The following is a 15312-nucleotide window of genomic DNA, read 5'->3' on the forward strand; positions in this document are numbered from 1 at the left end:
TCCAAATATTACGAATAATACGCACATCCGGTCTTTTAAATCATATGCTTTCCTCGTTCATGGTTTAACTGTGAGCTGTGTTCATCACTGACGTTCATCATTGATACAAAATACAAAAACATACATTCTCATTACTTTCATTGCTGGCTTTCTAAGGACAACTGGAACTAACCAAAGTCCTTCTGGAAGCCAGGCTTGTCACTAGGAAGCCACATTGGTATAGGCACTTATTTTGGGCAGTTAGTTTAGTGGAGGCTGCCTCAGTTAACTTTATTTGAGTGGTCACTTGGAGATAAAATAGAGCTCAGCAGTTAAATGCAGTATGACTCACTTTAAACGTTTGCTGATGTGACCCCACGATCAAAGTCTTCAGTCTCTGAGTTAATCCCACCAACATCTTTGATTTTTTTTTGTATGGTCCCAAAGATTTCACTTCAGGATTCTTTAAGTTCCAAATAGAAAGTCTGAGAGACAGTAAACATTAAAATGTGATTTAAACACGTAGCCGGACCAACGACACTGTTTTTACAGATGTGCAATTTCAACACACACACACATATATATGATATACTTCCATAAGTGTATTTAAGTACATCTGAAAGTGTTTCTTCTATTGTTTGTCTTTGTATTTTAAAACCTCCGTCTACCTGCTGGTTAATCTCCTCAGTTGTTGCTGATCGTAAATGTTGGAAGACTTCCACAAGTACCTGAACGCAGCATGCGCACCTGGAGTCTTGCGCCCTCTGCTGGACATGGCAGGAACAGCCACCTCTCTCGGTTGCCAAGGAGCTGCGTCCTCGGTCGCTGTCATGGAGCAAGCGTACACAGACAGGCGTCCGCACGTATCGACTTTTGCGGATTTTTGTTCTCACTCTTTTACATAACAGAATGAAGCTGCTACTGTTCAGGAGAGGCTGCTGCGATGTGGATTTCACCATTCCCGCTACAAGTGTCACTTCGCCCTGAAAATGGTTGAGTGACTTAATCCGCTGTCCCGCCGCCGTTAGCTAAGAAGGAGCTAAGAAGTTAGCAGCTGCTAGCAGCCCGAACCTTCCGGTCTGGTCGGTGTCAGCAACTATCGGCAGCCTCAGACGATGCAGGACAACTTCTCCTACTACTCGTATCCTACATGCACGAACTTATTTGTGTCATAGAAATGTGTGTCAGACATAAATGTAGAGTTCGGTAATGACCAAAACTGAAACTTTATTCTTCCAGCTTGTATAATTCACGAGAACGTCACCGTTACTGTTTATTTACTGAAGTGTCAAAGGTTACTTTTACGCGTCCACCGTCTGAAACTGTCCTCAGCTGAGCACGTCCAGATACTCGAGGCTGCGAGACGATGGGAGTGTGGAAAAGGAGAGACAGCTTTTGGTTGAAGAGCAGACGCTGTGCAGAGCCCGAGCACGCAAATTCTCCCTGGAAACGAACCGACGCAGGAAGTCAGTTATTTCATGATTTGTTGTTATTTTTATTTATTTTTTAATTAAAAAAATGTTTTTATTTATTTGTTATTGATTTATTCTTATTTTAAGTCTAACAGGAACGTGTCATCTTACAGCAGACTGCTGATCTGGTCTGATTTCTACTCCCTAAACTCCCAGAGCCAGTTTACAGTTAAATATGCACCAGCTCTGCTGCTGTTCTGTGTGGACCTCCTTTACTGAAAGGCTATGGTTCTGTCCTAGTCTTAGGTTCTTTACAGGATGGATGGTGCTGACAGAATTTTACTGCAGATCTGGAAATAGATCTGTGTTTCCAGAATAGTGACTGAAGCTGGACCTCTCTGAATGCTTAAAGCTGAAAGGTTCATCCCTGTGAGGCTCCAGATCCTTTGCGCCTTATAAATGTGTGTTTCCATAATTGGCACCAGAGGCTAAAAGTGAGTGTGCTCTAAAGAGCATGTTAGTGCCAGGAAGGCTGTAGGTAAATGGTCAGGTTTATTGTGTAACATCAGAATCAGGCGTTGCACAAGAGCAAAAAGCACCCCACACATTAGATTTGTTCTTTTAAAAGGTTAGAACAGTTAAAAACATAACATGTAATCAGAGTTTACAGATCAGCATGAAATGCTACATCTGCATGCACAGTAATAGAGTTTTTATTATTTTTAAATAGCATAATTGCAATATTTAACATGATGTTTCCTATGTAATTAAGGCAGTGTAATTAGGTACAATTTTGCATGCTTGAAGGACCATGTAATTCGAGTTCATGCATGATTTAATGACACATTTTTGAAAATATCGAAGATGCATCTTTACATAAAATGCATTTGTAAACAAATATAGATAGAAGTGCTTCTCATCACTGTTTAATTCACTACTGTTTCTGACATTAATTGCCATTTTGCCTATCAACGAAAAACAAAGCTAAACTCTGTTTACACGATTAATGTTGTCATTGGCTTCATCGGTGAACCCGGTGGTGAATGGTAGCTTAATTTATTCATGGCTATGCTGAAAACATATCTCTCTACTCAGGTTTCTGTGTCAGAAACGTAGCCCGGACTAGATTTAATAAGTTAAAATGTGCCCCAGGTTCACGCTCTGCCCTTTTTCATGGCTCAGGGCTTTGGATGAAAGACGGAAGCAGTGGGATGTGCAGGAGCAGCGGCTGAGAGAGCGCATCCTACAGCAACGCAGGCTGCAAGTACAGGATGCCACTGAGCGTTTCCAGAGAGCCCATCTGCCCCCTCCTCAGAGGCACAGACAGTGTTAGTACAGTATATCATGTGCAATATATACTCATCCGAGACTTTCAGCAACACTCTGCTAGTACCGGGTTACGCCTTAATTCTTAATAACATGATTGTCATGTTTAAGAAACCCGTTTGGGATGACTTGAGCTTTGTGACATGGTGGATATTATGTTCTGTTGTATCCATCAGAAGACGGTGGCTTCATTGAGGTACATTAAGGTCATAAAGTTCAATTTTTGGGAGCCTGTGCAACTTGTTTCCTGCTCGTAGCTGACAGGAGTGGTGCGGTCTTCTGCCTCTGCAGCCCGTCTGCGTCGACGTGTTTTACCTTCAGAGATGCTCTTATACATACCTTGGTTGTAATGACTAGTTATTTGAGTTACTGTTGGCTTCCTGTCAGCGTGAAGCGGTGTGGCCGTTCTCCTCTGACCTCCAGCATCATCGAGGGAGCCCAGAGGACTGCTGCTCACTGGATTTTTGCTTTATTTCGGCCCATTTTCTCACGGTTGTTTAGATCAGCAGATTCTGAAACACTCAGTCAGCTAAATCACCTCTCTCCATTCTGGTGGTTGGTTTGAGCTTCAGTAGTCTTGACCATGTCTGCATTTCTAAATACACTGAATTGCTGTCTTAAGTAGTAATAAAGTAGCCAGTGGTTGTAATATATTACTGCTTAAACTGAGAAGTAGAAGACAAACAGTTCTGACATATTTCAGTTTGTTTGTATGTTTTTTCTTTGTGTCTTATAGCTTTTAAAAGAAATGTCCCAAATATTGAAGATGCACTCCGTCAGATTCAAGACACCTTGAGTTTGTACACTCAGCAGTCCTCTCTCTTATCCAGCAGCACAAATGTTAGCAGGTAAAACTTAAAATTACACCATATTATCCTACTGCATACCAAATATAACCTGTTACCGCTGTTACATTAAATTTTATTTATATTGTCTGCTTCCTTTTCAAGAAGCTGCACTCCATCACCTAAGCCACCCACCGCTTCTCAATCCTCCCACCGCCAAGCGCTGTCAGCTGTGGAGGCCTACACAAAACTCCTGCAGGAACAGAGCAGAGCGGAGAAGCAGCACGATCACAGTCCACAGGTATTTTGGTTCATTTCATTTAAATGCACAAGAAACAAAACTACATTAGAGGGACAACTGGGCTCAGGTGGTTAGGTAAATGTATGACGCTGAGCCCCAAGTTGCTCCTGATAGCAGGCAGCTTGTTGTGTGTCTGTGTGATTGTAGTACTTCTGTATAAAGGTGTGTTATCCTAACGTTATACAACCATCTCTTCAGTCTGTGGTTTTCTTTCTTTCCTCTGCACTTTGCTGTCATCCGTCTGAAGGACTTTGTTCCAGGAGTCTTGTGGTCTGTTCAGGTGCAGCTTTGCTAACCTAAGCTGTGCTGCCCGGTTCTTTTTAGAGAGAGGATCCTTTCACCTGGAAACCCCCCAAACGAGCCACACGTGTTCAGTGTTTTTCTAATTATGCTGTTCTGGACTTTAACATTTAACATGCTGACTGAGGCCTGTAGAGTCTTTGCACGGTCTGAGCTTGGCGTGAATTTGCTGGGACTCCTAGGAAGAGAAGGAAGCTGCCTTCAAAGTTTTCCTCTTTTAAATAATCTTTCTCAGGTGTGACACCTGAATGCTCCAGACCAGCAAACTGCCAAAACCTCTGCTTTTACAGAGGTGCTCACACTTGCTGATGGTCAGTTAATTGAGTGTATTTGAGTAGCAGCACCTGCTACTTACCTTCTTAATTCCTGTGGAAGCATTAAGGGTGTAGAGCTTTTAGGTGTATTTAATAAATAATGGCACAGTGTAATATGTCGTGTGTTGTTGGTCATCAGAGGTTGTATTTAAATAATTTTTGAACCTGGTGGGGACCAGATGATTTTTTTTTCATTATGTCCTGATATGCAAAACCTCAGATTTGAAAGAGGGTATACTTCCTTTTTCACACAGCTGTATATACAGATGTGGAAAAATGGAGTCCAGTTATTGATGCCTAAAGTGGGCTATCTGAGATAAAGTATAATAGTAAGTGCATCTATTCCTAAACATATTGGCTAGTAGGATAATATGCAGTTCAAATAAGACAAGATATACTTTATTCAATCCAAAGGTTAAAACGTTTAATAAATATGTAGGTCAATAAAATAAAATTCTGTGCTGTGCACAAGTCTTGAGCTACCGCTTATTTCAGTTTGTCCCGTTCTAACGAGTTTCTTCTTCGCAGTCTGAGCTCTCTGAGGCAGCTTACGTGTGATTTCTTTAAGCAGTCTCCAGGAACAGTTCTCCAGGCTTCTTTTTGGAGGATATTCCAAAGCTCTTCTTTGGGTGTGAGCTGCCTTTTGTTCCCACACTGCTCCAGAAATGTTGAGGCATCACACCCCACCACATTGAAAACTCTACAGATTTTACTAACAAGGTCCAGAATCTTGTACTGGATCCAGATGAAACCATGGTGTCCTTTGATGTGGTTTCACTTTTCACTTGCATACCCACAACTGAGGCAGTGGAGACCATCAGAAGACGACTACAGGAAGACGATTCCTTACTGAACAGAACCAGCTTCACCCCAGATCAGATTTGTGCACTTTTAGATCTCTGCCTTACCACAACATATTTTAAATACAATGATGGATTCTACAGACAGAAGCATGGATGTGCCATGGGCTCCCCAGTGTCTCCCATTGTAGCCAACCTTTACATGGAGGAAGTGGAAAGTAAAGCTCTTGGTTCTTTCAAAGGGATGGCACCTAGCCACTGGTACAGATATGTAGATGACACCTGGGTCAAAATCAAAACCCAAGAAGTAGAAGCCTTCACTCGTCACATTAACTCAGTGGATAAATACATACGTTTTACCAGGGAGGACACCAGAGATAACAAGTTACCATTCCTGGACTGTGCGGTGCTTATCGAGGAAGATGGAAGCCTCAACATTGAACACACACAGACCAGTATCTCCTCTTTGACTCCCACCACCCTCTGGAACACAAACTTGGGGTGATCAGGACCCTACAACACCGTGCGGAAAGTGTTCCCTCTAAGGCAGAAGGGAAGCATAAGGAACACACACACATTAAGAAAGCCCTCAAAACATGCGGTTACCCCAACTGGGCCTTCATCAAATCAGCTAAGATGCACAGGAATGAAGGCCAAACACAAACTACAGAGAATAAGAAGGACAAGAGGAACAACATTGTCATCCCATATGTGTCAGGCTTGTCAGAGAAACTCAGAAGAATTTTCTCCAAGCATGACATCTCAGTATACTTCAAACAAGTCACACCCTAAGACAAAAACTGGTTCATCCCAAGGACAAACCCGCCAAACACAAGATCAGCGATGTAGTGTATGCTGTTCAGTGCAGTGAAGAGTGCTCGGACCTCTACATTGGTGAAACCAAACAGCCTCTTCACAAACAAATGGCACAACATAGAAGAGCCACCTCGACAGGACAAGATTCAGCAGTACATCTGCATCTGAAGGAAAAAGGGCACTCTTTTGAGGATGCCAATGTCCACATTTTGGACAGGGAAAACAGATGGTTTGAAAGAGGAGTGAAAGAAGCCATCTATGTCCACTGTGAACAACCATCATTGAACAGAGGAGGTGGATTACGTCACCAACTTTCCCCCGCTTACAGTGCTGTCCTGAGCTCCCTTCCCAGACGTCTCAACCCCCATTCACACCTTTGTTCCAGTGACCTCAATAGGCCACAGGAAACAATGGAGCGGAGTCCTAAATTGGTTTCAACTGAAACCACTGATTAAATATGACCCACGCCCCCTTCACACCTGGGCACATGTGTTCACACACATGATCAATAGAGGGTCATAACCACCTCCAGGGGACTACGCCCACAGGGGTTTAAATACCTGGGTCTCTCCACCTTTTGGTTGAGAACTGAAGAAGCCTTTCGGATGAGAGGTGAAACATCTTCAAGAAACAAAAAGAAGTCCAGTCGCCTTTTTCAAGCTCCAGAGACTACTATGACCTGGATGACTGAGAATCTACACAGACATGTTGAGGTTTAATGAGAGTCTGACAGGACATTTCTTCAGTCGTAATACCATCAGCTTTTACAAGATCTTCAACAGCAGTGGCTGAAATGCAGCCCCAGCTCCACTGGGGCCTCCACTGTGTGTCACAGATGGCACTCAGTGCTGTACCTCTCTCCTGACCTCCTCCCTACATGTTGACGGGAACTTGTTCCAAAAATTTCAAATTTGGATTAATTGCTGTAAAAGCCGTTGATTTTCAGTCCAGTTCTTGAATAATTTTCATACCTCAGCCTTTTCTCTGTTTGCTTTCCTTAAGGACGGCTTCTTGAGAGCCAGCCTTCCACTGAGACCAATTGTGATGAGGCCTTGGCAAACAGGAGATACATCAGCTGTGCCAGATGCAGCTGATGATGTAAGATCGCTCAGATCTCGAGTCGGGTCCTTGCTGGTATTTTTTCTTTCTTAAGGACACGACGCTCAGACACTGTTCATCTGCTGTCGTGGTTTTTCAGGCCTGCTACGTCTTCTTTGTCCTCCACTTGTCCAGTTTCCTCAAAAATTTTAAGGACACAAAGCGCAGCATGCAGATATATGCCAAGTTTTCAGCTAATAGGATTCTTTAGGTGCACACATACTATTTTATGCCTGTCAGGCTGTGTTATATTTGGCATTTTTTTGTAAATTCAGCTAAAGAAATGGGAACACTGATGTGTTTTTGTGACAGGCTGATAGTAACAAGGAGTCTGAAGGTACAATTTAAAACTGGTTCTTTGCTTAGTTGTTGGTTAACTGTAGATGCAACACTGGCTCATCTCTTGAGTTATGTGTCTTTTTTCTGCTTGAACAGGTCAGTGTGAAGTGGCTTAAGAAAAAAACACTCCTCTGAAAACAGTCAGCTACAAAGACTAGACTGAAAATGAGTGAAACAGCAGCCAATGTGCAAAGATTAGAAAACCCAGAGACCACTTTAAAAATGACAAGAAAGTCTGGCTGGGAGCAAAATATAAAACAAAATAAATAAATTATGCAAAATAGACAAAAAGAATTAATAAATGTCTCAGTTAATTGAGCAAAATAAGCAGAATGAAAAAAAAAATGCCCTGTCAGATGAAATGTTGTGTAATTGCTCATGCTACAGTAGGCCACTGGGTGGCAGCATTGTGCCAAAACCTTTTCCTATTTCAGGCTTCCTGGATGTTCCAACTGCAGCACCCTCTAATGTAATGTGTGCATGTGAATAGCTGCTCAAAAGTGTTTGTAAGATCCATTCTTCATTTTCAGTGACATGCATGCAGGGCAGGTGTTTGTTAGCACTGATGAGCTGCTGATATGGTTGTAAACTATATTATTGTTTTCTACTTACCAACTCCCCTTTGCTTCCATATTCCAGGGTAGCTACCTGTCTGATTCCCGTGTTTCTGAGAGTCTTTCAAGTAAGGATAGTTTGGAGAATGAGGATCCCACCCGCAGCACAAAAACTCTGCAGTGTTCGTATTCATCATTTTTGCTTGGCGCGGAGAACGCCCACCAAGATCCAAGAAAGCAAGACGATTTGTGTCGTCAGACATCAGAGCTGACCTCAGTCTCAGCGGTGATGCTTCTTGGTGATAACTTAGCCCAAGCACATAAATGGCACGAAGCAAACCAGGAAAAACTAGAGGACTTTGACCGGTCTAATAATAAGATGCATGTTTCTAAAGCCTCCTGGGGATTCACATCTGCTGAACAAAAACTTAAGACAGAGATCCCGTCTACTCTGCACAACTGTAATGTATCAGCTCTTAGCGGCAACCCAGAGCCCTTTGAGGTAAAAACTCCACCGAGCAACAGTGGCAACATCATTATTGCAAATATAGCTGCTCTTGGCAACGGCGCACTCAATTCTTCCTGTCCTAAACAGGAAGAATCGATGGATCCCACGCAGGAGAGGATCCACGATGACAGACATTTAAAATATCCAACTACAGAAATTCCTTTGCCTGCCAAAAATAGCAACAGCAGAGACGTTTTGTTTGGGGTTCCCCCGAGGCAAAATATTTTCTCAACAACAACAGATAATTTGCCAAAAGGAGCTCTTCAGCAAACGGGAAAGGAAAGCAGCTCTCTGTCATCTCATAAAGAGCTCAGTGCTTCCATAAACAATCTCAATAAGGTTTCAAACTTAGAGTCCAACACTAAGAAGCCAATAAATACAGAATCCGTGGCGCATACCTGCTTGTCTAATATTGAGTCAGCTACACACAAGTGTCATGAATGTCCTGAGAAGGAAGTGATAGAGGCATCTCATTCAGTATGTGAGGTCAGATTTATTAAGGGAATTCTTAAAAAGCAATCCAAATACAGCGACGCCGTGTGTGTGTACAGCTCAGGGCGTCTGATTTTTGCAAAACAAGTAGCTTTAGCGATCAGGGATAGTGTTGAATTAGCACGGAGAAAAACAAGGGATCTCGGGGGCAACAACACTGTCAAAAAGAAGCTGCGCTGGTTTGATGAAGTGCATGTGGAAAAAGAGGAGGAAAAACAGAACGCAGTGAAACTGATGAAAGGCAAATCCTCCAACCCGTGTCAACCAAAAAACAGCTCAGACGACCACCAGCCACGTCTGAGCGCGCTCTCAGGGACTCCCAAGAATGGGCCCAGCGTGACCCCCGCAACCTCGGCTGGTTATCACTTTACAAAAGAAGCTTGGGCAGATGTTCACGTCAGCTTGCCCCAGCAACAAGCAGATGAGGTCAAGGCGCAGCGCAGCAGCACCAGAGCCAGTGGCCCCAAGGTCCCTCGGAGAGAGCGCCCCGGCAGAGCGGGTCCCGTTTCCTCCCGAACAAGAAAGGGCACCGTCATGCGACCTCAGTCTGCCACCGAGGTTGGTCGGATTGCCAAAACCCAAGGGAAGCTCATGGTGCCCCGCCCACCTCCTCGCGTGGAATCCGTGGAGGAAAAGACGCCGTGCGTCACTAAGACTCCATATGGCAGGGATCATGCGAGAGCCATTAATAAACAGGCCGTGGCTGTAGAGCAGGTCCTGCGCAGGAACAGCTCAGCTAAAACACATAATGCAATGACCACAGAAAGTACTGTTTTGGACACGCCGCTGATACCCTCATACACCTGCCCATTCTCAGAGGGCGACACAGTGAGCATGCCCAGCTTGGGTCATCAGGAAACTGACCACTGCAGGAGGAGGAGAGGGACAGCACACAATGAAAAAGACCTCTGTTTAGACTGCACTCCCACAGAAGAGGAAATTTCCCAGCTCTGGCACAGTGTCCGCAGTGCCTTAACCACAAAGGATGGTAATGTATATGTTTGCTGTCAGCCCTTCACTCAGCTCAGGTTTAGTTTGAGTGCCTGCAGAAGTTTACACGCTGTTTCTCTCAGCTGTTCTTAGCTGTTCAAGTTCAAATTTAAAATTTAAACAAGCTACTTTGTACTGTTCCTCTTTACACTCGATGCTTAACACAAATCCAGGCCCGGGATACCATTTGAATGACTTCTGACTGCCCTCACACGAAGTCATATGAGCATGCAGAGAATAAGCTGCATGACATTTGTGTAACAACAAATTTACAACATTTTTATTATTGTTTTTAACTCTTATTGCATTTTTTCATGATTTGAAATAATATGCTCCTTTTTCTCAAGCACTTAATGTTTGTCATGAGATTATTGTACTGATCAGCTAACTCCTGTTTTGATATTAAAACATGAGCAGCATCTTGTTTATCTGCAGTATTTTGAGATTTAAAAAAAAAGAACAGTAATTTCTGGGAAAATGGACTTATTGATCTCAAAAATGTCCTGCCTCATTAGGCTCTGCAAACAGAGAACAGCAATAACTTCAGAAAGTACAGTGTGAAGTTTGCCTGTTCATGTAGTTATGATACCACTGCATGTCTTCTTTCAGCAAAAGCCATAATTAAAGGACCAACCGTGGAGAGTGGGCAGGTTTTAAGGAAAGCCTGCATTGAGCAGAGCAGACAGACTCCTGGCTCAGGGAACAGAAGACTTCTTCAGACCTCTCAGGTACATGCGTGCAGTTGTGCAGTTGCCCCGTGGGGAGGAAGAGTGAGAATAATTGGTAAAGATCAGTAAAAATGGCTGTGCTTGAACTTGTTTTGCAGTTCCTTTTATGCTGTCCAAACTATTAGATGGAATAATTAATGGTCCTCAAGATGAGAGGACCATAGGGGTTAACAATAGATTTTTTTTTCTTCATCACAAATAAAATAAGCCTTAATTCATCTTTAGGCTGCATGAATATTAAGGTAAGTGTAAGTTCAGGTCATGTTTGTGAATGAGAACTGGTCCTCAAACCTTTCACCTGATAAAATAAAGGATTTTGTTTTGTTTTTGTTGTAGCTGCTCAAACCATTTCCCAGTACTCACAACTCCGCCTTCCCAGATGAAGGTATTGTGTTCTCTGTGTGTGTGTGTCTGTTTCAATTCCTTTCATAATTAAAGCAAACTTTTCATTTATTGCTTTAAAAAAATTGTTCTTCTGTCATGTCTGGTGTTTTGTAAGAGCTTTAGTTCAGGTCAGCTGCATCATGCCTTAATAAGTTGAATGTCTGCCTTTAATGTAATCTCAGATTTTGAGAGCGCAGCTGACGTGCACGCTAAAGGCCGTCTGGAAGAACGGGATATAGTGGGTGCCATGGAGACAGTCCAAACACAGAGACATGGAACGGTGCAGCAGTGCGGCCGGCAGCAGGGGCTCACCACCATTTCCTTGGAGGAGAAGAACATACTGCTCTGTCTGGATCGACTCAACCACCAGCTTCAGTGTGAGCACTTTGTAAATGCATTGGGCCAGAGTTTTTGTGGCCTGCGTGTAGCAGGAAAAATGTTAACATGATATCAGTTCAGCACAAGCACCTACCTCTTACTGTTTGTAGGTATGCAGGAGCATGCTGGGGGTAATACTGGCGTGCATGGTCTTGTACTTAGTGATGCAACCTATGTAAGTATTTAGAGGGGATTTGTTTCTTCCCTCGACACAAAAGGTGCTGAAAATAATTTATTCCTTCTGTCTCTGTTTTCAGGCAGGAGAAGTAAAAGCATCAGCCCATAACAAACACCATGCATCCTCAGCTAACAATCGCTCTCGATACCAGAAGAGGTCCTGACTTGACGCTTAAAGCGGCCTTCAGCCCCGATCGGTGCGTGCTGTGCTGCAGCATGCTGTCGACACGAGCACTTACTATCCTGCAAAGAGGGATTTTTACAAACCATATCAGCAGACTTAGAGCACACTTAGCGCGCGGGCATAACAAAAAGGTTTTTTGGGTCACTGACGATCGAGCAGTCCAATTCTGAAGTGCCTGTGTGAAAGCTTCGATATGTTTTTGTTTTTAAAAATGCAAAGATGCCCTTCCTACGATCAACACGTGACCAGCAAAATATACAGACACTGTAAATGTGTGTTAAATGTGCACTGTTGTATCATTCTGTATTTATTTTATAAAGTAAAACTATGACCTTGTGGACTGTTTTGTAACCATATTGACAGTGAACTGAATAAATCTTGTCAGTATGCTGATAAACTCTCTGGACTCAGTGAATTGATTGAGGCCCGGAAATGGTTTACAAGTTTTGCAACGTTGAAGGTGTGTTTGTCTTTTTTTATGGCTGAAGAACAGATGATTATGTCTACTAGACTCAACCTACTGGATCAGCAAGCTGAGCCTCTACCAGAGGGATTCCTCTTAAGATTGCATCTAGTCTGAATTTTACTTTTGCTTTAAGGCTTATTTTATTTTATAATCCCATTAAACTATAATATCTTAAAAAAAATCAAAGGATGGTGTAATTTAATATTTGTTTTTGAAGTGTTTTTAATTAAATATTTCTGTCTTCCTTGGCAAACAATGGGTGCGTCGGGGGAGAAGTTGTAGGGATGATTGATGTGAGTTGCCCCTCCTTCTCCGGCGTGTCTGGGTTTGTCCCTCTGTCAGCCTGCTAGGACTTGCTCCAAGAGCTGAAGGAAGCCCAAGCTTATCTGAACAATGATGGGATTTTTTTATAGCTTAACTGCAGGTTTCTGTAGTGCTTCGAGAAGGAGCTATAAACAGTAATGTGACAGTGGTGTCTCGCTGCCACAGCGAGCTGTGCGTCGCCTCCTTGTTAACTTAAACCAAATCTGAGAGCAGCAACAGAGGGAGGCAGGGTGTTCGTTTTTAGCATGTGATCATAGTAGAACAAGAGTAGAAGCACTTACACGTTATACACGAGGAGGCGAACGTCAGCTTTAGTGCATTAGGTGATTATAAAGGGAAGAAAACTATCTGAATTGGCCAGTGCTGAAATTTAACATACTCGAGTCCTACTGAGTCAAAGAAAAGTGTCCAGTAATAATACTTAGACCGACCCACAGACTAGGCCTAATCGCCTACATACATCATATTTATATATAAAAACCCATCCATTCATTCTCTTCTGCTTATCCTGTTGAGGGTCACGGGGGGGGCTGGAGCCTATCCCAGCTGTCATAGGGCGAGAGCCCATCATCTTATAAATATCTGAACAGTGTGACCGACTTTTCCTCTGAATATTGTCTTGCAGGTTTGCCCTGAAATCAGTTCCGTTTGACTTGGCACCATTAACGTTCACTCATTATCCTACACAATGGTGAGTGTAATAAGCCTTAGCCAGCACAACACCCAGAAACCGAACAAGAAAAGGCGAGCGTGCAGAAAATGAAGGGACACATTTTCACAGATGCAAGTTCGAGCTTGTGTGTTGGTCTGTTGTGAAGCTTAAGCTGTCAAGTATTTTGTCTTCTTTTGTTACAGTCCATTTAACATGCAGTGGGTGTCTGGAAAAGCAATATTGCATGCAAAGAAAAATGATTAAAATAAACACTGACTTTAAAAAATGTGAATATTTTTTTGTGATAAAACAGTGTGCACAAGGATGGCAAGTGCACTTTATATGGTTATATATACAAGCAACAGTGGTTTAAAAAAAAAGAAATGGATGAAAACCAAGATTTATGCATAAAACTGGAGGATTATGTACAATAAAGATGGTAAAAACTAACATTTCCATTCATTATTGGCTATATTGTTCTTGATGATTCATTTTTTAAAGAAGGCAAAGATGAGAGAGAGGAAGGAAGTGACAAACACTGCCGACATATACCCACTCTATGCTGTAGGGGGCGTGCGAGCTCGCTGCTGTCTGTATCAACAGTGTCAACAATCTGTAATAACACCAGAGCAAAGCGCTTTACATCAGGTGGACTCACGCAGCGACCCTGGCTTTCCGGATTTCAGGTTGATTCTGGTTTGTAGCGCCCACATAATCGTTTCCAGTAAAATCCCGCAGCATCCAGCCGACTTCAGCGAGTGTGAGAGATCCTTCAGAGGGATGGAAAGCTGACTAAAAGCGGACAAACTCTGCTAAGTGGGTGGTCCTCTTGGGGCAGCCGGGACACTGCATTTCATTTCTTTAATATGTACTACTGCGTTACAGTGATGTGAAAATGATCACATTCACCGAGACAATGGACACTTCCTGACTGGCAGCATGTGTGCAGAGACTGTTTCGTTCATTCATGAACATATAGCGACTATTAAAACAGTCGTTAAGTATTGCATTAATATTCTCACACTTTTACTAATTATTTAATTGACACATAAAAATAGGACACATGTAGGAAAGCTGCAGTGATACTGCTATACAGACACAGTGCACTGAAATGTGGTGGCTTACACTGATGCTCAATGTCTCTAAACTTTTGAAACTGCAAAGCAAAAAATAAGCAACGTGACCTCGAGACGTGCATCTTTCTGGAAGCATGTGGGCCATGTGTGACCATCGGTCTGTTAGGAGGTTTACAGTGTCTGTGGATATTTAATAGGGCTTCATAATGACGCATTCAGTGGATGGATGGGAAAAGCTGAAACAGAGCCTCTATATCCAAAGAGGGTGGATCTTGACAAAATGATTTCTGAATGGGAGAGGGGCCACATTAGCATAACAATTGTGGGAACTGCATGGGTCTACTTTTCATGAGCACTGTAAAAGGGACAAAAAAAAAAAAACTGTACCATTACACAAACCGATGAGAGAGTTTTTTTTGTAGTTATTGTTCAGATTTTTTTTTTTTGGAAATAGCGTTTGTATGTATTACAAATAAACCCTGTGAAGAAAAATATGACATTTCAATCTTTTTAGATTTTTAATTAGCATGTACCCTTTATTGTAAGTTATTATGAGATTTATTTCAATATGGTTTCATGTTTTTACACTAGAAAAGACAACTGCTCTGTGAAAGAAAGCACGCATATAAATCAACTTTTACAAAAAAAAACTTATTGCAAATTATGGCTTCAAATTCTGGTTTAATTTTGTTACACTGCTTTGGCAGTTGTTCATCTCTATATGTGTATTTTTGCTGCATCTGTAAGTGGGATTAGTTTAAACTTCCTTGCATAGTGGACTTTCTTTGCTTTTCTTCCTAAGCTACTTAACACATCCACATTTGGACTGCCAAATGGGCCATAACTGTAGACCATAATTCATCAGTTGTTTGCCCAGATTGTCGCGTCTAAGATTACATAAACAGTAACAAAAAAGACCGTTTGCAGAC

The 15312-nt window shown here is 42.5% G+C and overlaps 1 protein-coding gene across 2 annotated transcripts; it reads left to right on the forward strand.

Annotated features, from left to right (window-relative positions):
• The first annotated feature begins 755 nt into the window (after nucleotides 1–755).
• Nucleotides 756–12228, forward strand: cep126 (centrosomal protein 126). Of its 2 annotated transcripts, none has more exons than XM_030745034.1 (11): nucleotides 756–1120; nucleotides 1326–1445; nucleotides 2574–2719; nucleotides 3454–3565; nucleotides 3671–3803; nucleotides 8110–10012; nucleotides 10624–10742; nucleotides 11079–11127; nucleotides 11309–11503; nucleotides 11615–11679; nucleotides 11762–12228. In XM_030745034.1, exons 1-11 carry the CDS (start codon nucleotides 1095–1097, stop codon nucleotides 11843–11845), a joined length of 2952 nt encoding a protein of 983 aa, XP_030600894.1. In that variant the 5' UTR covers nucleotides 756–1094; the 3' UTR covers nucleotides 11846–12228. The 2 variants fall into 2 exon arrangements, with proteins under 2 accessions (XP_030600894.1, XP_030600893.1); XM_030745033.1 differs by having other exon boundaries at nucleotides 757–1120; nucleotides 3668–3803; nucleotides 11762–12227.
• The last annotated feature ends 3084 nt before the right edge of the window (nucleotides 12229–15312 follow it).

This window comes from Archocentrus centrarchus, chromosome 13, assembly GCF_007364275.1.
Source record: "Archocentrus centrarchus isolate MPI-CPG fArcCen1 chromosome 13, fArcCen1, whole genome shotgun sequence".
Classification (NCBI taxonomy): domain Eukaryota; kingdom Metazoa; phylum Chordata; class Actinopteri; order Cichliformes; family Cichlidae; genus Archocentrus; species Archocentrus centrarchus.

Bases quoted from the DNA above. Each gene is read 5' to 3' on its own strand.
- cep126 (XM_030745033.1), top strand. From the start codon at position 1,095: ATGCAGGACAACTTCTCCTACTACTC. The intron at 1,446-2,573 runs GTCAGTTATTTC...TTCATGGCTCAG, and splicing joins GAAACGAACCGACGCAGGAA to GGCTTTGGATGAAAGACGGA. The intron at 11,128-11,308 runs GTATTGTGTTCT...ATGTAATCTCAG, and splicing joins CTCCGCCTTCCCAGATGAAG to ATTTTGAGAGCGCAGCTGAC.